This window comes from Megalobrama amblycephala, linkage group LG6 (genome assembly GCF_018812025.1).
Source record: "Megalobrama amblycephala isolate DHTTF-2021 linkage group LG6, ASM1881202v1, whole genome shotgun sequence".
Classification (NCBI taxonomy): domain Eukaryota; kingdom Metazoa; phylum Chordata; class Actinopteri; order Cypriniformes; family Xenocyprididae; genus Megalobrama; species Megalobrama amblycephala.
In genome coordinates, this window is record NC_063049.1 from 15,938,992 (window position 1) to 15,961,964 (window position 22,973).

The 22,973-nt window shown below is 38.2% G+C and overlaps 1 protein-coding gene across 1 annotated transcript in view; it reads right to left on the reverse strand.

Annotated features, from left to right (window-relative positions):
- col4a2 (collagen, type IV, alpha 2) overlaps positions 1 to 22,973 on the reverse strand; it is a 123,060-nt gene that overhangs the window by 99,344 nt on the left and 743 nt on the right. The window contains exon 3 of the mRNA XM_048193116.1: positions 22,876 to 22,927. Coding sequence (XP_048049073.1) covers positions 22,876 to 22,927 — 52 coding nt within the window. The remainder of the gene's footprint in view (positions 1 to 22,875; positions 22,928 to 22,973) is intronic.

Here is a 22,973-nt window from a genome sequence, read left to right on the forward strand (position 1 = left end):
AAGGGGTTTCAACCCTCTGCGACGTTAAGATTTTAGGTCTCGAAATGAAGGTTCTGGGTCTCCAAATGGAGGCGGGATTCAAATCCCAATTCTTACAGTGAGATTTTCGAGTGAAGAGTAAAATGATTTTTAAAGCATTAAGCTTTATCATTAACATGAAACTTTATTGCACTGGGCAAGCTCCAGTGATAGCAGTGAGCATACAGTTTTCTCCTGCAATGCATACAAGTCAGAATGGCAGTAGGGGTGTGCACAAATAGTCGAATAGTCGAATATTCGACCTGGAATTAATATTCGAAAAATAAAAATACTATTCGAATTTTACTATGTTGCTTTGCTGGCCGTAAATGCAGTGAATCCATGATAAATCCTAAGCACTAAAACTCGCAGTTATAACTAAATGCACCGGGTGGCGCTGTGGAGCGTGTTTAGCAAGTTAATTTTATTTGATCGTCACATAATGTTGTCGTCTGCCTCGCGAAGTTTGGAATTAAATGGATGAAAATGATCTTACACAATTGAATTACTTTTGATCAAATTAATTAATGAAACAGAGTTATCATAATATTACCACCATAATGAGAAAGCACATGAAATCCAAACACCCGTCGAATGAGGAAAAACAGCTGTCCATCATTGCATTCATGACAGGTAAGTGCAGCTGTACCCCATGTGAGCCAAGAAGATAACTTATCTGATAGCAAAATGATTTTGAGACATATGCTTCCTTTAAGTTTCGTCGAGGCAGATATATTTACTAACAGAAATCACAAAGTGCTGCTGTTAGAAACTTAGCTTAGCATGCCGTTATGTATTATCGTTATCTTGTTTCTGCAATGTCTGTTGCGGCTCGTTTTCTCACCCGAGCATGTGGATATTATTGTTTTTCTCAACATGAACATGTGAAACAATATGAAAACGAAAACCGTACCATATAACGTTACTGACTCACTGTATTATGAACGTTTTGTACGATAACTGGTGCTGTCTGCTTTATAAGCGTTTTTCCCGTTCGCGCTGCTTGAGCTTAAATGTTTTTGTTCTTTATATATAGTATATATACTATATACTATATTTTTGTTTACACACATTGTTTAATGCTTTGAACTAAAAGAAAAGCTTAAGATATAACGTAAGCTTGTTGTGTTTATTGCCTAATCGTAAGCTTGTTCAGAAATGGTTACAAAATCTTGATGAATTTTAAAAAAATAACGTCCTTCTCGTTTAACTTTATTTAAATAAACAAATATTCGAATATTCGTTTTTTACGAGCCCAAATATTCGAATACAGTATTTTGGAAAAATGCCCATCCCTAAATGGCAGGTCTAAGCTGCCAGAATCAAGGGTTTTCAGACTTCTCTCATGTTGAGGTTTCTGGTCTCTGAATAGAGCTGGAGTTCAAAGCCTACTTCTAGCAGAAGGATTTTACAAATCTATTCTTTAAAGGGTTAGTTTACCCAAAAATGAAAATTCTGTCATTAATTACTCATACTGTCGTTCCACACCCGTAAGACCTTTGTTCATCTTCGGAACACAAATTAGGATATTTTTGATGAAATCTGATGGCTCAGTGAGGCCTCAATTGCCAGAAAGATAATTAAAACTTTCAGATGCTCAGAAAGCTACTAAAGACATGATTTCAGTAAACGAGGCTTCGTTATGCCAAAGTGTTTCGAAATTTCAATGGTTCACCACTGAGGAAGTTTGATACACGCTCCGAACCACTGATTCTAAACAATCAGCTTCTGACTAAATGCTGGAAGTAAAAACCTCAAACGATATTCAAAGCAGTGAGATTATTAAGATGAGATTTTTTTTTTTTTTTTGCCATCGGGTGAGTGATAGTGATAGCTGTTTCATCTAAAAGTATTTTTGGCCTGTTTGATGTGTAAAGCTATTATATGGCTTCAGCAGACACAACATTGCACATAAGCATTTTTATTTCCAGTTTTAAACAGCTGTATAACACTGCATGCGTTCACTGTATGAAGAAGAGACGGATGAAAATTGTGTTCCACAAAAGATGTGAGTGAACATTTCCTTTAACACAGTCTCTGTATAAATATGTGTGTGTGTGTGTATGAAGGAGAGTAGTAATAACTTTATAATTCATAGACTGAGGGTTATAACGGCTGGTCTCTGTCATCTGACAGAATGAATAAGTGCTGAGAAAAACAGCCAGAGGACGGAAACTAAGGACATTCCTTTGGCCCTCTCATGTGAGCAGCTGTGGGTCTGTACACAGGATATGCAACTTGTAAGTCCCAGTTCCAAAAGGAAGTTTCTGGAAACCTCTGTACTACACAGATTCATGATCTAAACCGCACTGAAGAAGAGCTCTTGGTTTAATTTAAGAGGGAACACAAGAAATACAGTACAATGGAAAGGAACCAAAAATGGTCACACAGCTCATCTTGAATGTGGGAGATTAAACACGCAACAGAAACCAAACCATTCATAACGATTAGATATTGATGTTAAATTAGTTTTGTTCAGCTTAATATGCAGGGACAAGTAAGCCATTATCAGATTGATTTCCCCTCCAAAAATGTAAATAATGTGGCACTGTGATGCTATCAATCCCAAAATCACCTCAGATATGTTTATGCTGTAAGAGGATTGAATACTTTTGAAGATATTGCCATTGTTCCTTTTTTTTTATCTGCATCCATAGAAAGCTTTTCTCGCACTATTATATTATAAATATTACATAAATGGTTTCCAGATGGGTGATATCTATCCACTCTCCAGCAGGAAAAACTATGGGGAGATAAGCAAAGAAAACTGACACTGTATTTGGTTATTCTGGTTGTTGCGCCTGACTATTTTGAATTGCTCTGGAGAATTAATTCCATAGGAATCCTATGAGGAATTACGGATGGATGAAAGAGAGAGCGATAGAGATAGATAGACCGAGTGCTTGGGGAGTGAGATGGGAGGAGAGGAAGGGGAGAGTGGACAGGATTGGGATATCTCAGGAAGAAACAAATTAGAAAAGCTGCCAAGCTTTAGGACTGTGAACACTTACAGATTGTAGAAGAACTGGTAATTTGCCAGCAGTACAAATGTCCATTCACAGACAAGTCGTGTCCTTGTATGTTGAATATAACATTTTTGCATTAAGGGTTCTATGTAATTAGTAATACCTTGATCAGAGTCACTTGGTCAATTAAAAATGCATGTAGCATACTTTCTTGTCACATGACCTCACTACATGCATTTGTTTACTGTTGCATAATGTGCACTGTTTCATATATTATTTAATAAAACAGCAGGGAGTATATACTACTGTGCAGTGTGCATTAAGGAGTATTCTACTATTCGAACATAGCCTTAGCCAAACAGAATACTGATCAAGTGCCAAGTACTGTGAGTCATTTCATTGGCCAGACTGTGAGAAAAGAGCTGTAGTGGTCTTGTGAACAATACCACAAAAAATAAACATTCCACATAGAACCAGCTGATAGAGCTAAAACATAATGTTTAACATTTCTGAAGAAAATGTGAGTAGTGCTTGTCTGCTAGGGTGTTCTGGCTGTTTGCTGCTGTTGGTGGTTGCTTACTTGGCAAAAAGCCCCTCTTCCAAGTCTCTGTGATAGTCTCCCTATATGGCTCGGTCCCTCTATCAATCTAAAAGGGATTTTGTACCGAATAGTTCTAGAAATTCAGTTATAGGAACTAGCAACTAGGACAGTTCCCCCTCCCCCGGGCCATGTTTCTAGTTGCATTCACACTGGAAATAGGGAACTCTGAAGCGGCCAACAGCGGCATCTTTAAGTGTGGCATTTACAAATGCTAAAAACCGGTGAATGGATGATGCTGTGATCGGAGCTGTGTTTGTTGTGACCCTACTCTGAAGTAGGAGCTAATTTAGTTCCCCCCCAAAAGGAGTTCCTAGAACTAAAATCGTTCCTAGTTCCTGCGGTACAAACACGGCAAAATCTGGGTACCTCAGCCAATTGTTTTGGGACCTATGAAAAGGTTCCTCTGGTGTGAAAGCCCCTTAAGTCTAAGGGTGCGTTCACACTTGTCATGTTTGGTTCGATTAAAACGAACCCTGGTGCGATTGCTCGGTTAGTGCGGTTCATTTGAACCTATGTGAACGCTGCCATCCGAACGCTGGTGCGCACCAAACAAGTGGACAGAGACCACTGAAAAGATGGGTCTCGGTCCGCTTCCAAACGAACTCCGGTGCAAATGATATATGAACGCAACACGGACCAAAGACATGTAAACGAACCAAAAAAAGGAAGACGAGACCCTAAAATGGACAGAATCCTCACGCATGTCGGTTTTTCTTGTCATAGTTGCGAGTTTGCCCATCACAGGCATCAGACGTGCGTCTCCACGCAGCAGAACGTTTGTGTGTGTGACGGATGGATTCCCACCGCTGTTTTGACTACTTTACACATTTTATAAGCTCTTCACGAGTTCCCAGCTGGCCAAAATGCCATTACACGCAGGCTACACACCGCTACGCACACACAACGAGCGCATGTACCTCAGCACACAGCATTGTTTTGGATGTTCGGTAAGTTCCGTCTCAAAATAGGCAATACGTCATAAAATCCAATCATGTTGTGAATGTATCCCTATGCCTGAAGGTTCGGTATCTTTTGGTTCGGTGATAAAATTGCCAATCTGAATGCTAATCGGACCAGGACTAATTTTTTTTTTTTCTTCTTTGGTCCAGACCAAATGAACCAAACGAACCAAACTACAAGTGTGAACGCACCCTAAAGGATTGTCTTTTAATTTTTTTTTAAATTTTTTTTTACAAAATCCAGTCACTTAGAAATGTAATAGAAAATCTCTCATAAACAAATTGCATGATTTGTGATATCACTTAAGTATCACAAACAGAGTGGCACAAGTTACCATTTTAAAGGAGTGGTTCATTGCAATTTCACTTTTTTAACTTTAGTTAGTGTGTAATGTTGCTGCTTGAGCATAAACAGTATCTGCAAAGTTACAGCGCTGAAAGTTCAATGCAAACGGAGATACTGTCTTTTAAAGTTATTTCAGTTTAATGCCTACAGAACGACCGGTTTGGACTACAATGAGCTTCTTCCCAGGTTGGTGACATCATAAACCCAGCAAGTAACATAAACCCTGCCCATGTGAACACTCAACAAAGTGGGTGAAGCCATGTCTTTTCGGGTGGTGCTTAATAAACTGGTAAACTTTATATCCGTAAATAAACTCAGATGAACTGTTATAAAGCGCTCTCACCTTCATTACTGCTGTATCCGGTATCACTCTGGAGACTGTAAGCTGGATCACGAACAGTTTTTACTTGTATATCCTTGAGTAGCACATTTTTAGCACAGTTTCTGTTTTGTAGTGTTCCTTTGTATTGATATTCGTTCACTAATCAGTCCGGTGTGAAATGATTCGCACAGACATAAACGAATTTCGACAGAACTGAGGGAGCATTTTCCTGGAAAACCAAGTTAATCCACCTCGTTTTCAGCAGCTCAGGTTTATGGAGTAAATGAAGAGAGCTATGTGGATTAATCCATCCAGTTACAGAACACCTAAAACGCTTGGGAGACATTCTCCTCAGTGCAGCAATGGCGGACTCTCTGTGAACGCACTCAGGGCGGTTCTATGTTCAAACGTCAGTGTCTGTCAACATTTGTGGGCGGGGCCTGTGGCTTTTGTGACGTCAGACTGCCAGGGATCTGGAAACGCTTGTTCTGAAACACTGCTTATGATTTATAGGGATTAAAAAAAAAAGGAGTGGGTGGATTTTTATCACTATAGGGTGGTTGTGTACACACACTGCCAACACACATTTATGTCCAAACACCATGCAAAAGTGAATTTTGCATAATAGGTTCCCTTTAAAAGTTGCTGGTGTTTTACTGCCTCTAGTGTTCATTTCAGCTGGAAACTGCAGTGATTCATATGTACTGTTTGATTTTTGGAGTTTTGCAAAAAAAAAAAAAACGAGTAGTGGCATGTTTTTCCGATTAGTTTAGTCTAAAATAAATACCTACAGAATAGATGTCCATTGCTGTTCTAAGTGTCTGGTTTAGATACATGAAGCAGAAACAATTCTTGATGCTTCACATATTTTTCAAATCAGTCACTTTCGTGGTTCCATGACGGTTAGGCGCATTCATTAATAAGATTAATATGTTTCTTAAGGGGAGGCATGTCTCTTTGAAGACAAGCAACATGGCCAGCTTTGCACAAAATAAAAGTGGAGATTGAGAGAAAGAGATTTAGAAATCATGAATGAAGACTAGAGCAGCAAGCAGGCTATAAAAGGAAATGAGAGAGAACAGCACTGGACATCCAGAGTATTTAGCATTGTGAAGTCTCCACATGCCTTTGTCTAAACTTCTTGGGTGTAAAGAATGAGTAGACGTCCTCAGGTCTATTATACAGCACATTAAACATGAGGGGTTTGTATTCTGGTTGTATAACTGTGTTGAGTCTACGTTTTGCACATTACTGTGTTTTTGACACAGCTGCAATCAGGAACTTGCTGAAATTTGTTCAAATATCTTACCTTAAATAGGGATGTCTGTCTCTAACACATTAAAAAGCACTTCAAATCGACCATTTAAAGAGGTAGTTTACCTAAAAATGAAAACTGTTATTCACCCTAATTAGAATCTAAGTAAGCATGCTGTTATATTTCTCAGGAACACAAAATAATAATTTTCTATTTATTTTAAAATAATCTTCATTCAGCACCGGGGGGGGTTGGTAGTTGCTGGGGGGTGTTCATGAGTTATAATAGAAAAGCATTAGAGAAGTCTGTTGAACGTTTTTTCATGAACACAGACATTTCATTTTCGGATAGTGTATTTACACTGAGTGCAAATAGCCCGCCTTGTTAGCAGATGCTATTTTATGTTCACCTGGCAGGCGAAAAACTGTGTGAGAAAGTTACATAGACTTTACATAAGTACAGCTTTTTAATATGCCATAGCTCTGAGCGAGGATTTCGTAGAAACATGTGGGTTACCATATTTGAAGAGGCTGGCAAGCTCTGTAAGATCATACCTCACAATGGGATATAAGTTGTGCCCCTGGGGGGAAAGAGTTGCCCAAAATTGCCCCATAAACATACTATGTTGAAGGGACTGCCAGTGGAAGTGCGCACTAATGTGTTTTTTCCTACTATGGTAACGTGCATAGGAATTTTGGATTGCATATACTAACTGGATTACAGTATAACAGAGATGAGGGGGTGGGCTCATTTTACTCAGGCAACCAATTAGTCTCTTAGGATCATCGTGAAGCTATCGAGCCATTCCCTAGCAACCATTTAGAGCACCCTAGCAACCGTATGGCAGCATGAATAGTCCGTATCTCAGCACCAGAACATTATAGAGACACGGGGGTTGGCTCTTTTGATTCAGACACACATCCAGCCTATTAATATCACCCGGGTAACTGTCTAGCCACACCCTTGCAACCATTTAGAGGACCCTGGCAACCGTATGGCAGCATGAACAAGCCACATCTCAGATTCAGAACATTGCACATATCGTCGCTGTCCGATGAAAAACACGTATGTCCATTTTGCCGATTTTGAGATTTTTCGACGGATTGAATGTCCAGGTTCATTTCCGTATACAGTATGCTTCACATATCTAAATGGCCAATGAAAAGTTGTGAAATCATGTCATCTGATTTTCACGTATATCCATTTGGTGTCAAAGCTGTCAATCACGCCGCGTATCTACCGCCCTTTGGAAGCATCTCGCCGGTCTCGTGAAGTTTCATCGAAGCTCAGCACTGGATAGCCGAATAACACTGTGAGGTTACATTGCCAAATAAACATAGCCTGGTGAGACAATGACTTTCCTTTATCGAGGTAAACGTTTCCCCCCTGACGCCAGACGTACGTCTAGGAGTGACAAAATTACGGTAGGACTGTGCAAACAAAGTAACGTTATCTGTCTAGCATTACCATGTCAGTGTATTGATTCATTGTCCCTTCATAGTTTGCAAGAGACATTTAATAAATTTATAATTAATATTAAATAAACTAAGCGTATTTAATAAACTAAGACGTAGGCTATTTAATAAACTGAGTGTATTCATCTGTCAATATGAAACGCGACTTGGCCATTCTAATTAATGATCGGAAGAACGCGTATCAACCACCGTTACTGTAAAATATGCACGTATGTCCATTTAAACTCAATTTTGGTCAAATGTGGATTATATCATTACACTGGCAAGAATATGGTTACATGTAAAGATGCCGTACCAAGTATGACAGCGCTACATTCAACTGCTTTTGAAATACGGTGTTTTTTTCACTTCCTGAAAAGTAACCGTTTTGGACATACGTGAGTTTCATCGGGCAGCGACGATATATAAGGGTTGGCTCTGTTGATTCAGGGGACAACCAGTCTACAGTCTACCTGGGTAACTGTCTAGCCACACCCTAGCAACCATCCAGATCACCCTAACTGTATAGGAACATGAAAAGCCATATCTCAGCACTAGAACATCATAGATACTTAGGGTTGGTCTTTATTAACTTTGGGCAGTGTACTGATGCAATAGAAAATCTCTAGCAACTACCAGTAACACCTAGCAGCCACATAGCATTGTCCTAGCAACCACACAAACACCCTAGGAACTGCCTAGCAACCAGATAGCAATGTTGTAGCAACCACCCAGAACATCATAGCAACTGCCTACCAACACCATAGTAACCATGCAGAACACTGTAGCAACACCCCAGCAACCACTCACAACACAATAGCAACTGCATAGCAACCACACAGAACACAATAGCAACTGCATAGCAACCACACAGAACACCATAACAACCACATTTCTTCAGAAAGTGTATGTCTAATTATTGCATACTGTTTTATAATACACTACAATTCAATGAGGTGAAAATAGTATCTGCCAATATTTCCACTATAAATATAAATAGTATAAATAGCATCTAACAACTATATACACTTTGCGTAAATAACATCTATCGCAATTTGCACTTAGTGCAAAGCTGCTGCCTTTTGGTTTTGGATGTACTATCCCTTTTAGGCTTTCTACAGAGACCAGTTCTGTACTCCACATGAGGTCTGTCTGTACAGCCCCGGGGCAACAATTACAAACAAATTACCAGTCAACATGAAAAGTGGGAAAGGAGGGGTGACATGTGAGGAGGACAAACACTACAAGGAATTCAAGTTCAAAAGAATCAAGTCAAAAAGCCACAGAGAGCTACTGTTAGACTGAACATCAAGAACATCCACAGACAGCCATTTAGCAGAGAAACGAGCGTGTCATGTTCCAGAGCGGCCCACATCTCCATTCACAGTGATCTATGGTATAGATAAAATCTTGTCTGGCATACATGTAATAATCAGAGGGATAAATGTGAGGCATGATAAACTGTGGTTATGAGACAGTAGTGTCTGTAAGCCCTCATGTCATTAATTATTCACCCTCATGTTGTTCCAAACCCATAAGACATTCATTCATCTCCGAAACACAAATTAAGATGAAATGAATTTGATGAAATCTGAGAGCTCTATGACTCCTCTATAGACAGCAACATAATTACCACATTCAAGGTCTAGAAAGGTACTAAAGACATTTTGCACGTAAGTTTAAAATATTCTGGCTGACCCCCCAGCATGAGTTTTTCCAGGCGACTGTTATTTAGAACGTATCACTTTATTGTTTCCATGGTGAACATTGCTTGTCACGTCACACACCGCAGCGCTGTATAACTGATAATCTGCTTTTATTTTTTTAATTTTTCATTTTTTATTCAAAATATTCACAAATTTGTTAACTATAACATGAAATATCGGACATTCCGATTGTCAAATATGAGTAAGTGTATGTGTTTTGCCGTTTAAACACCTATATATTCATATTCAGAAACAGAAGATGAACTCAATAATATTGAGTATGCATTTATGCATCCCCATACCATCAGAGATGCTGGCTTTTGAACTGGACGCTGATAACATGCAGGAAGGTCTCACTCCTCTATACGGCATCCGTGATTTCCAACAAAAATGTCAAATTTGAACATAGTCGTCTGACCATAGAACACTTTTCCACTCCGAAACAGTCCCACAGGACACAACGGCGCTTCTGGACCATGTTCACCTAGTTTTCCCCATTCTTGATTTGATTAGTCATTTGATTCACCTGTGTCCCGTTAATTATCTTGTTAAGTTCCCTTTGTTTGCCTCGTGTGTATGTATACCCTCTGTTCTCCTTCATTCCTTGTCCATTCTCATTGATGTTTGATGTGTATATTGTGTTTCCTGCCTGTTTCCGTGATTAAATACTACTCCTCTTATTCGCATTCGTCCTTGTGCCTGCTTATACACATGTGCACGTAACAGAAGAATGGACCAACACAGTTAATTTTGCTGTGTTTTCTTTTGTTTATTTATTTTTTTCATCACTATGGACCCTGCTGTTTCCCTACTATGCCTGGAGCAGAAGGACCGCTCCCTGGAGTTACACACCATGGACTTTTTGGAGTTGGCGTGCATCAAACACTATCCCGGGCATGCCTCCCAGGGAGCAGTCCTCGTGAAGATTTCACCGCATGTGTGGAGTGGGTGCTGATAAACAACAACTCGGCATTCACCATCGGCCCAGCAGAGCCTATCAGCACTGCTCCACCTAACCCAGCGCCCAGTCAGCTTATGCCCATCCAGACGGAGCTAAAGCCTGATTCCACCGCAGACACGGAGCCTGCGCCTGCCGCGGAGAAAGTGCCAGCGAGCCCTGCTGAGCCGTGTTTCACCCCGGAGCCAGAGCCCAATTTGATGTCTGACCAGGTGCGCGAGTCAGCAACAACGCACATCCCCGAGGGAGTTTTAGTGGAGTTTGAGGACTTGGAGGGAAGCCCCGCGCACACAGCCGCCACTGTGTGTGAGTACAATATGGACCCTGGGAAGCTATTTGGTTATTTAGAGGAGGATTTAATAGACTGGTTTACCAAAGCTATTTCTGCAGTTACCCCTATGTCTTTCACTCCTGTATCTCCTGTGCTCCAAGTATCTCCAGTGTCCCCTGTATCTCCTGTGCCCCATGTATCTACAGCATTTCTGGCTGCCGGCTGCACCTCTGCCTTCCATCCCTCCGGCTCCACCGGGCTCCGCCTTCCCTCCAGCTCCTCCGTTATCCTCAGTCACACTGGCTCCACAGCGGTCTTCCGTATCCCCATCTCCGCCTCTGTTCCATGAGCCATCAGCTCCACCTTGTCCCTACGGACTTTCGGTGTCACCCAGGCTCCATGTCTCTTCGGCTACGTCTGGTTCACCACCGCAGCTGGCAGCGTCGCAGGAGAAAGCACCCCTGGTTCGTTCCACCAAGTCTCCTCCATGGCTCCTCCCTCCTGCGCCGCCGCCACCAAGATTAGTGGTTTCTGGAAGTATTCGTGGGCCCATTTAGTAATGTCATTGACAGAATCATGCCAATGAGTGATGCAGTGTCGTCTTCGGCCTTGTCCCTTACGCACAGAGATTTCTCTATGCACTGTAGATGATGAAATTTGCAAAGCCTTTGCAATTTGAATTTGAGGAACATTGTTTTCCACAAGCTTTTTACACACTCTTTCACAGATTGGAGAGCCTCTGCACATCTTTAATTCTGAGAGACTCTGCCTCTCTAAGACATCCATTTTATAGCTAATCATGTTACAGACCTGATATCAGTTAACTTAATTAGTTGCTAGATGTTCTCTCAGCTGAATATTTTCACAATTTCTTGCTTTTTCAGCCATTTGTTGTCCCCGTGCCAACTTTTTTGAGACCTGTAGCAGGCATCAAATTTGAAATGAGCTCATTTAGTGTATAAAAGTGTAAAATTTCTCCATTTAAACAATTATGTTATCCATGTTCTATTGTGAATAAAATATTGGCTCATGCGATTTGAAAGTCTTTTAGTTTTCATTTTATTCAAATTCAAAAAAATTTCCAAATTTTTCCAGAATTCGGGTTGTATCAACAGCAACCTAGTTTAACGACGAGCCAGTATGTGTGCCTTGCCACGAGCCCAAGACCCAGTTCAAAATGAACGTATTTGAGGCTACACTAGAAACTACTAGGCCGGTTATTAAACCAAAGAACTCGTTCGAATGAATCAAACAGGCAGAGTTGAAAATCGCCATTTCAGTCATGTCCGAAAGAACCAAATGAGCCGGTTCAACTGTCGAAGTTTTAAGGGGAAGCATTGTGTGATAAAAGCATTGTCAATGGCGGTGACAGAGTTAACTGTGTTTTAGGCACTCTGCTTTATACTGAGTCTACCAATACCTATGGAAAAATCACTGTAATGGCACTGAGTGCCTTATTGCTTTGTTCTCAGTAGCTCTACTTAATTACATTTCACAGAACCACAGTGTTTACTTGGAAATACATTATACCACAGGCAGGTCCTGTAGAAACACTGAATCACTGAGGCAGGCACATTTAGCTTGTCAAAAGTCCACATGCTCCTCTCAGACATGTGACATGCTCATAGCCTTATAGTAAAACAAGGATGTTTTCTTTCATGAGATGTTTAAGCATTCTGGATGGGCACACACTCACAGAAAAAAACACAAGGATGATGGGGAATGTAAATATTTAGGCTTAATGAGGGAATTAATTATCCAATGTTGTCAGAGAATTTAAGTTGAAGTTAATTCAGATCAGTTGTGTTTCAACACACTTGTTTCTAGGCAATGTCATAATGTAGTAACAAGAGACCAACAAACATTCACAATGAGAATAAACCGGAAATTATAAAGTGGTAATAAAAATAATCTTAACATTCTAAGGACAGCTGCACTTTTGAAAGTGCAGAGTAATAAGTACAGAGTGAATTCCTGCATACATTTAAGAATTGACCTCTGCTGTATGTCTTAACTTTGGTTACTTTAATTAATCATTTGTGATTTACGAAAGCTAAAATTTCAAGGACAGGGATGAGATTAAATTTTTTTCATACTTTCTCTCATGTAAAAGAAGTACACGTTAGCGTAAAAGAAGTACATTTTAGCATAAAAAAAAAAAAAACTTATTATGGATATATTATCTTTAAAAGGCTATACTTTAGTGAAAACTGAGTGTAATGTTTTGCGACACCTAATTGCATGTTATTTTAAATTAAAATGGATTTTAGTTACATTTAAATTAAATGCAGTTAATTAAACATTTTAACCATGTTAGTACATCTTTATATTGTCACTCTTGGGTGGAAACCTTGTATTTCGTCTGTGGCTTTTGCAAATATCTAACCAATGAAAAGTATTATAAAGAGCTTGTGACTTAACCTTGCAATTCCCTTGAAAAAAATGGTTCTTTGAATAAGTACAGCATTTTTTAGTTTTAGTTTTTATTGTCACCATTTGCCTTAGTTTGCCTTAGTCATTCATTCATTGTCATGATTTCTAATTCGTTCACAACTGTTCACTGTTCTGTTAATCATCATCCTTTGTTTATCTAAGCCTTCAGTTCTCCTCAGTTCATTGTCTTTTGTTAATGTTATGTTGATGTTATGTAGACTATCGCTCTTTGTGTTTATTAAAAGATATGTTTCTCTTTCATTATCTCTTTTTGAATTCAACTACAAGCAACCCATGACAATGAGCTTGATTTTGGTAAAATGTTAATAATATAATGACACATGCAAGTGCCTGGCCAAATATAAAGCCACGATATCACCCTTGACAATGTGGTGTTTAATTATTTACAAAAGGAGATACAAGATCTCCAAACAGCCCAACAGGAGGAATATGTAATTTATTCCTATTGTCTTTGAACTAGGGTGACCACCTGGCTATTGATCTGTTGCAGGACAGTAGATGTAATTTTGTGGGACAATGCGGGACACGAGTGAGACGTAATAAATGTACAAATACTATGCTATGTAAATACTGATTTACATTTGTTGGCAAAATTGGCATATGTGCCGATTAATGTTTCTGCCGGTGGGTGCCCACACTATAATGTTACGCTTCTGGCAATATTAAATCCTTGTGAGAAGACAATTCTAGATTCACGGCTGCACATGCAGGAGGACAACGCACATGTAATACCTGAGCGAGAGCGTGTATGCATCCAGTTTTGTGCGAGAAGGGAATCCGCCTGTGAGCGGAGAGGTTCCTGCTTGCGCATTTGATGTGGTCATGTTACAATAATGCACTTTTCGTCGTTTTTCATTATAATAACGCCACAGAACCCGCATTAAATGCACTATTAACGTGAAAAGAAAGTCCCAATACATTTTTTATTGGCTAAAACGAATGAAGAATACATAATGTTTTTCCGTAGGTGCTCGATCATTTCCGTGGGTGGTGCTCGAGCATGCGCGGGATCGGCGCATGTTCATTGGAAATATTTAACATCAGGATGGATGATTACATGCTTTAAATCATCAGTTTTGGCAGCTTTGAGCAGCCCTTGAGGTTCTTATCCAGAATGTGAGATGAAATTCCTACTGGTGTAGTTGTGTTTACCGACTTTGATGAGGCCCACACTTAGCCATTCCTTTGCACTGTCCACTCAGTTGTCATCAGCGGGAAAACCTCTCTCTATGATTGCATTGGTTGGTTATTTCCAAAGCTAGAATATGACAGCTGCATAAATAGATTTTTAAATGCCAGTCACAGTTTTTTATTATATTTCTTACTGTGGTATTGTAATTTCAGGGATGAAAAATATGTATATATATATAATACAGACATAAATGAAATGTGGGACACTACTTAAGTCTTGAAGGACACAGGAAAAAGATCCCAATTTCGGGACTGTCCTGCATTGGTCACCCTACTTTGAACTATGGTTGTGTACTAATGAATGTAGGATTTATGGTAAACTAAAATAATTTCTAATAAAACTTCTTTATCATGTACTTAAATATATTTGTGATTACACATTTGTAATGATGAAGCTGCAATTTTGTACATTTAAAATATATTAACTTTGAATATAGAATCAAATAACACACTACAGTTAAAATTATAATCAAGTACTTTGTATGTGCTTTATGTAAGTCAACACATCAAAATATTTGTAAATAAATTGTAAATAATTGATCTTTAAAGCATGATATAATATGAAAAAATAATTTAAAATATACTTAAAGTACAATTTTTGATTTAACATTATTACAAAGTGCACTTTTTAAAAGTGTATTTAAAAGAGTTTTTATTTATTTTATTTCATTAATAATTATTAATAATTAATAATAATTAAAATAATCAAAAATAATTAATTATTTATTTCATTCATTTATTAATTTTCAGTGGCAAGCAATTTGATTTACATCGTTGTAGATGTCACTTATGAATTTGTCACGTTTGGTTAGGACATGGTGTTTAATACCAACAAGCCTCCTGACTTAAAAGAGGATTGAATAACAATTGCTTTTTCAATTCCTTTGTGATGTTTTATAAAAATGTAAAGTGTATTTTACGGTTGTTTTGTGTGTGTGTGTGTGTGTGTGTGTGTGTGTGTGTGTGTGTGTGTGTGTGTGTGTGTGTGTGTGTGTGTGTGTGTGTGTGCTGCTCTTTCCCAGGAAAGTTCACACGAGACGCAAACTTCATACCAGCCTAAGGTCAAAAGGGTCGCTATTTGACACAGGACATGGGTGGGGCCACCACAACTACTTTATGGGAACTACCCCTTCAGTGTGGGCCAGCATACAGTCAACTACATACTCACACAGAAATTCACTGTAGATCTAATGAATATACGTCCATCACAAAACCTACACTTCCGAAAATTTTCAAAGGCTCTGCTACTTGCAATGCTACTTGCAGTGTCGCTTGGTCTGAGAGTTCCTCAGGTCTTCCCCTCGGAACAATTTTACATCCTGCCTTGATCCCTCTAATCGAACAATAGATTTTCCCCCAATTGTTTGCTTTTTTGACCGAGCAGATTATTTTGGCAGGCGATGGAACAGAGTTTTTCCTGTCCTTATCACCAACAGACATCTTTTGTGCAGTGCTGGTCCACCCATTCAAACCGATATGGAGTGCACACACTTTCTTCACGTGCGCTTTTATCCTCGTGCACAACCTCAGGAACCACCCTGTGACCACATCCATGTCCTTTTCCCTTATATGGTAGAAGGAATTTCCACAGCGGACATCGCTGAATTGCATGCAGTTCATTAATACAGTATATTTAATGCAGTTATTGCTGAAAAGCCCTGTTGTAAATGTTACAAAAATATATATATCATTGTGGCACTTGGGACATTTTTACGCACAAACTTTTTTACTTTCTTTGATTTTCTATCCAAACATAGGTCAAGCAACAGGAGATAGTAATCAACCCCAAAGGATAAAGATAATATCATAAAATCTTCCCACATATACATCAAACAGTGATGATTACATTTTGAACTTCCTGACAATGTAAACGCCTATCTCTCTCAAATTTTTCCATCTCTTCCCAAAATATTATTCTTCAAGCTAGTGTTGTAGTACTCAAGAGCGGTCTTGGTGTCGAGACAGTTTTTTGAAGGTCCTGGTCAGTCTCAACCGCATTTGTACTCGTTCTTGTCTTGGCTATACCCCTTTTCTACCGACACTGTTCTGGTATGGGTTCCCGGCCTTTGTCCGTTCTCTAACCATCGTGTGCATTTCCACAGCAGAAAAGGGGTTTTATACCGAGAAATGTCAATTGAACTCCGGCCCTAAAAACTTGCTGGTCTGGAACGGAGCCGGGGAGGTGGTGGTTTGGCGGTACTGTAAACACCAAAACAGAAGAGCCTGTATGCACAAACACCGGGATGAGCAGAGTTTGATTTTAGACTGTTTATATTCAGGCAAACAACATGTTGCAGCTTTACGTCATCGTTCATTCATCAAGTCTGTGAAAACACGTGGCCAGTTTGCGACAGGCTCCAGTTTGCCTGGCCAAAAACAGGATCTGGCTCCAGAATGCGAACTAATCTGGTGTAAAAGAGATAAAAAATTTTATTTTATTTCATGACCGGTCAAGACCACAAATGAATTGCCGGTGCATTGCCTGATCTATTTGTTAACACCATTATGGTGATTGGATGTAAATCTTTCTGCTTCAAATGCAATCAATAACTTATTTCTAATTTTACTTACTGTTGTGCTGTGTCAGAAATCAATGGGTGATTGTGTCAAAAATGTCACCAAAATTTATACAAATGCCCACAAAATTCAAGATATGATTGCAAAAAAGTACTTGTATGAGATATTGATTTTATATTATAACATATAATATAAATAAGCAAATTGGTAACAGCTCTTATCTTATAACAGCTCAGTCTTATTATACTAATTGTATTGATTAAAACATTTCCCAAGCAGTAAATGTGGATCTTTTAAATTAATTTTAAGGAGTGCTGGTCTAGTCATAGTCTTGACTCGGTCTTGCCCTGCCTTGGTCTTGGTCTTGTCTTGCTCTCAACCCCTCAAAGTCTTGGTCTTGGTCTCAACACCCACTGGTCTTGTTCTTGACTTGGTCTCGGTTTAGGTGGTCTTGACTACAACACTACTTCAAGCATTTCCATCACACCAAAGTTGTGAAATAAAGTGCTGAATTCCCATGACAACACTATCCAAAAAATATATTTAAAGGTGAAGTAGTTGATCTGGGAAATGCTAATGTTAGCCTGCTAGCATTGAAAGCATACAATCCCACCCTCCCTGCAAATCGCCGTCCAAAGCCATGCCTCCTCCAAAACGCACACAGCTGTTCTCTGCAAAGCTTCACAAGAGTCGGCATTAAACTACCTCATGTCTCAAAGCACATAACATTACAATAATAATTAAAGCTGCAAGCAGCAATGAAAGGGCCCTCGCACCCAGGCTCACCGCCACCTGGTGGCCTTATGAAAACAGTAAAAAGAGGGCAACATGCATGTAAGTGAGTAAATACAGGAGAATTATGGCAAAGTTATTTCATAATGCCACACTATAACTGAATATTGCCATGTAGATGTCTTCAGGGTAGGACTTTTATTAAACGTGAATTTTGGGGCAGATCGGACATTGAATGTCTGAGTTGCACATTCATATGGAGTTTCGTGGTGTTAATCGCATACATTAGTGCTTGGCCAAGTGTTGCGTGATTTTACGTATTTCTAGCATGTTTGGTACTTTGTGGCATATTGAAATGTGTTCCTGGGAGTGAATTACAGTGTAAAACATGCCATTTCCTGTTGCCAGCAGGTGGCGCAATGAATATTGGCATATGAAGAGTTCACAAAGTATTATCGCTAAGGCCTTAAGATTAGACTTTTGTAGGTATTTTATGTAGGCTGTTACACGTGTCTACCGATTTTCATAATTGTACATGAAATGTAGCACAAAGGGCGCTTAATTGAAATTTTGTAGGTGGCGTTATCAAGCCATTTTGCCACACCTAATTCTGAAACCCATATCAGACCTAAATTTTCACCACTTCTGATGCATGCAAAGCTTTATGAGTTTTCAAGCATGTTTAGGCCCTCAAAAATTCGATTCATTTTGGAAAAGAAGAATTGACTGAGCAATTACAATAGGGTCCTCACACCACCGGTGCTCGGGCCCTAATGAACGTAAACAACCTAGAGAGCTTGTACCTGACTACTGCAGATTAACAGCTCTGGTTAGAACGTCACGGGTTCCCATCTCTTAATTACGGTAGTTATGGAGTGAACACGGTATAATCTTGTTGTTTTGATTCGGCAGGAACTGCAAGAGGTGGCTGCTGTTTGTTTGCGGTGCTCTGTGACTGACATCTGTCTACATAAACTCTGCATAGCATGAATCGCACTGATAATGTAAGATGTCTGTGCGAACAAGGTGTGTGAGGGTATGTAAAAACAATGTTTCTGTAGAGAATCACCTATTGTACCTTTAAGTGTATTAAATGCTGTAAAATAGCTCAAACTCCCTTTCAAAAGACAGACGTGAGCATTGTTATATCAGATACGGTATGTCAGAATGTTTATTAAATAAATGCATTAATGTGCAACAAGATCCATTTGCACCTACGCCTACAGTATTGACCAACTGTTACCAGCTGTTTACCAACAATTAAACATGTAAATAATAATCCAGCTCTCAAACAAAAATGTAGGTCAATTTTCGATAAAAATTGTGCTTTTGGTCTTGGATTGCAATCAGAGACTCAATGTGTATGGGTATGACCATGTTATATTATTTAGGCTGAATTCATGCATAATAATAACAAGATTTTGTGCTAAACTGTGTGGAGAATCTATAATTTTCTTCATCATGCACCAAATAGTCTTTACTGTCCATGTGAGGTCACCTACAATGATCATACCCTGTAGGCCGGATCATTGCCTGTCTAAAATTAGCTTGGCCTGAAACCTGAAATCACTACACTCCTTGTACCAGTATAATGCACAGCCTCAGCCTACTGCTGTCACAAGTTTTTGATCAGGGAGGCACAAAATCTGATAAAGCTTTAGACAAGGAGGTTTCTTCTTCTTCTATTAAGGGAAATCAGTTTAACTCTGAAGAAAAAAAACATACATATGATATTGATACCTTGTTGTAGAGGGAGTTCTTGGCAGAAACACTACACAAGATCCTGTGCAAAACTGGCTGATCTCTCATAGACCAAAAGGGCCTTTGAATAATGTGAAAAATTATACATTTTTATACCATATAAACACTTAAACCAGTTAAATGAGCAAAATCTGAAAAAAAAAAAAAGTATTAAAAATAATAATTACAGTAACCCCAAAATCTGAAAAAATGTATTTAAGAAATACTTTTTTGTACTTTTTGTACTTTGTTGCTTCTTTCTCATTTCCCATGGTTGTACAAAAGGGTTGTAAAAAAAAAAAAAAAAAAAAAAAAAAAAATATATATATATATATATATATATATATATATATATTTTTTTTTTTTTTTTTTTTTTTTTCTAATATATATATATATATTATTATACGATAAACACTTAAATACATAAAAGTTAACTAATTAAATAACAGTATATAAAAAAAAAAAAAAAAAAAAAAAAAACTTTATGTACATTTATACTTCCTTTTAAAAGTTTTGTTACTGTTACCGCTTTCTATATTCCCATGGCTGTACACAAGTTTTGGCATCTCATCTATAGTTTTCCCTTTGATGTGTTGTTCCAACCATGTAAAACTTCGAAAAAGAGTGAAAACAGATTTTTCTGAAAGAAAAACTTCCACTGACTGCATTAAGAGTTCTTTGGGGCCAAATATCAGCACTTACTGTTCATAATGAACATTTGTATCAGTGCACAACCTTGGAATGGACCAGACTGAAACTAACTAAAGTAGAACATGAGAACGACATCATGAGAATGACTGAATGAATCTATACTTGAGACTTTTCAACATGACATATAACTGAAAAGCAGGAATTGACATGTTTCAGCCATGTCAGTGGAAATTTGAGATTCTATTATAAAATTGCCTTACACAGTATGCAATGTCTTCTTCAAAAAATGAGGTGCTAAGGGGAATACCACAGCTAGATCTAGAGCTAAAAGAATGAGGGTAGAGCTGAAGGAGCTTCTACAGGCGGCTGGCAAATTATCAGCCCTTTTGAACTTGCTGTGTTTGCTGCTGGTGATGGGCGGTGGCCAGAAATGCATATCAGCATGTGGATCAGGAAAAGAAATATGTTCTCATGTTGAAATCATCCTCAAATTGCAAGAGGATTTCACACACTCATCACAACACATGGGGAGACTGTTGTACAATGGTAAAGCTAATACTTTTCTGTCCAATGGTGGTTATTAATCTGAGCAAAACATATGATTATGATGATAACTTATTGGATAACCTAGGCATGATGACAGCAAATTAATACACCAATAATATAAGTAGCCACTTTAACCAATTTAAATTTAAAATTCATGCAGAATAAAGCTTCAATGCAATAACGACAAAGTTAAAGTCAGCATAAAATAAAAAAATCACTCATCTATTTTCTAAACACTTGTTATAGATATTTCTGTGAACAATACACGCATCTAACCATTTTAAAACCTTTTTTGACCTTGTAATATTTAATCAAAATGTCAAAACTTGATCTTCTTCTGTGTTATTCCATGTCAAATTGGAATTTCGGAAACTTCCCCGGCTCAAATTTTTGATTTTGTTAATATTTTTTCTGTAGAAAGACAAACATAAATAGTTGTGAAAGCCAAAATAGTAAATGCCACAGATTGAGTAATCCACTATTTTGTAAAGGAGGATAAAAATTAAAATTTTCACCTGAGATTTGAAGCCAAATTACAGGGGTGTAAAAATGACTTTAGAAAGATGCATGGCAGCATCATTATTTTTGCACAGAGATTGGTTTGGTCTATTAGTAAAATCTTTGTTGCATTATATGCCAACAATGTCCATTCAAAACACTTCTTGTGTTTTTGCCTCAAGTTTGCATGCCTGTAACTCAAGAAGTATTAAAAATATCTTAATATCCTTTTAGATTCTGGTTCTTAACAAACGTTTTGGTGTCTTCATTTTAAAGGCCCTCGATGGTTCAATCCCAGAGATATAGAGATCTTAATGTGGCTTCATGAGTAAACTGGTAAATTGTACAGTATTTTCAGATGATATTTTTTTTCTTTTAAAGAGGAATATCTAAAGAACAAATAATGTTAAAATTAGAAATGTATCTCATTTTTTTTTCTATTAGCTCAATTGCATAGTACACACCTCTCTAAATGCCATAAATATTCCTTTTCCAAAGTTTGCAAGCCTGTAACTCTAAAAGTATTCAATATATCTTCATTTCCTTCTAGATTCTCATTCTTAATAAACTTTTCTTTTGTAATCTTCATTTTTAAGGCCCTATATTGTTCAATCCCATAGATATTGGGACCTCAATGTGACTCCATGTCCAAACTAGAGTCGGGGACCTCTGGTTGAATTGACATGGAATGACCCAACAGACTTCGCTCTGGTGACGTATGCTGGCCTTCCCCAATCATTTAGTCCAGTTAAATCCACCACAAGCTTGCGTTCTTTTGCCTCTTGAGTGCAATGCCCACATTTCAAAATCCAAACAACAACCGATGCATAAAGCCAAATTGTGGCCTCTATTTCTTTTTTCTTTTTCAATAATCCATCACACTTGGATGTGTGTCACAATACGGTAGAAAAGATCTTGCGAACTTCCGTTTCATCACAACTTTAAATCTGTTGCTACTTCTGTTTCATCACAACTTTTTATTCAAACAAATATTTGGAAAATAAATACTGAACTGCTAAAAAATAAACATAAAGTACCTTATGTTGACAACCCTGTCTTCTTGGAAAGTTGCAATGGAACATTATGGAGATTCTAGAAACTCCAGTTAATAAACAATTCACCCTAAGGCAGCATTATTCATCTTAAATAGTTTTTCAAATTAACACCAGCCATATAAGGCATCATTGGCAAAAATGTAAATAAGCAGATGTGTATTTTATACAGTATATATGAACACACACATACTTTACCATTAAGTGTCAGATTGTGAGTATTAAAACATAACCACTCACAGACTCTGGACACATTTTCCTCATTAACGTCAGGCCAGTGTCTAATCTCTCACTATGGGATACCAGTTAGTTATATTACCACTAACAACCATACTTAATTGATATGGGACTTTACTAGTGTGAAACGGTTACATTTCAGCCTTATATGAATGGTAGAAATTAAAAGTGGTTTTTAAAAAACATGATTTTAATTAAAGGAACATGCACACTGCAAAGACCTGTAAATGGTAAAACATTCACGAATTGCACATGAGGATCTTGTAATACAAACAAGGACCCTCCCACTCATTTGAGGGACTCAGTTCAGTATGTTGCACCATAAATGAGGCACAAATCCTACCCCACAATCTGCACTTAATTTTGTCCACTCAATATAATAAAATTAAAAGCACACTTACTGCATTGACCTCTGTCGTAAGGACAAGGACTGCAAGGCACAACAGAAAACACCTGCAATATGAAAAAAAGGTGAATTAATATGTGTGCAAAGGGAAAA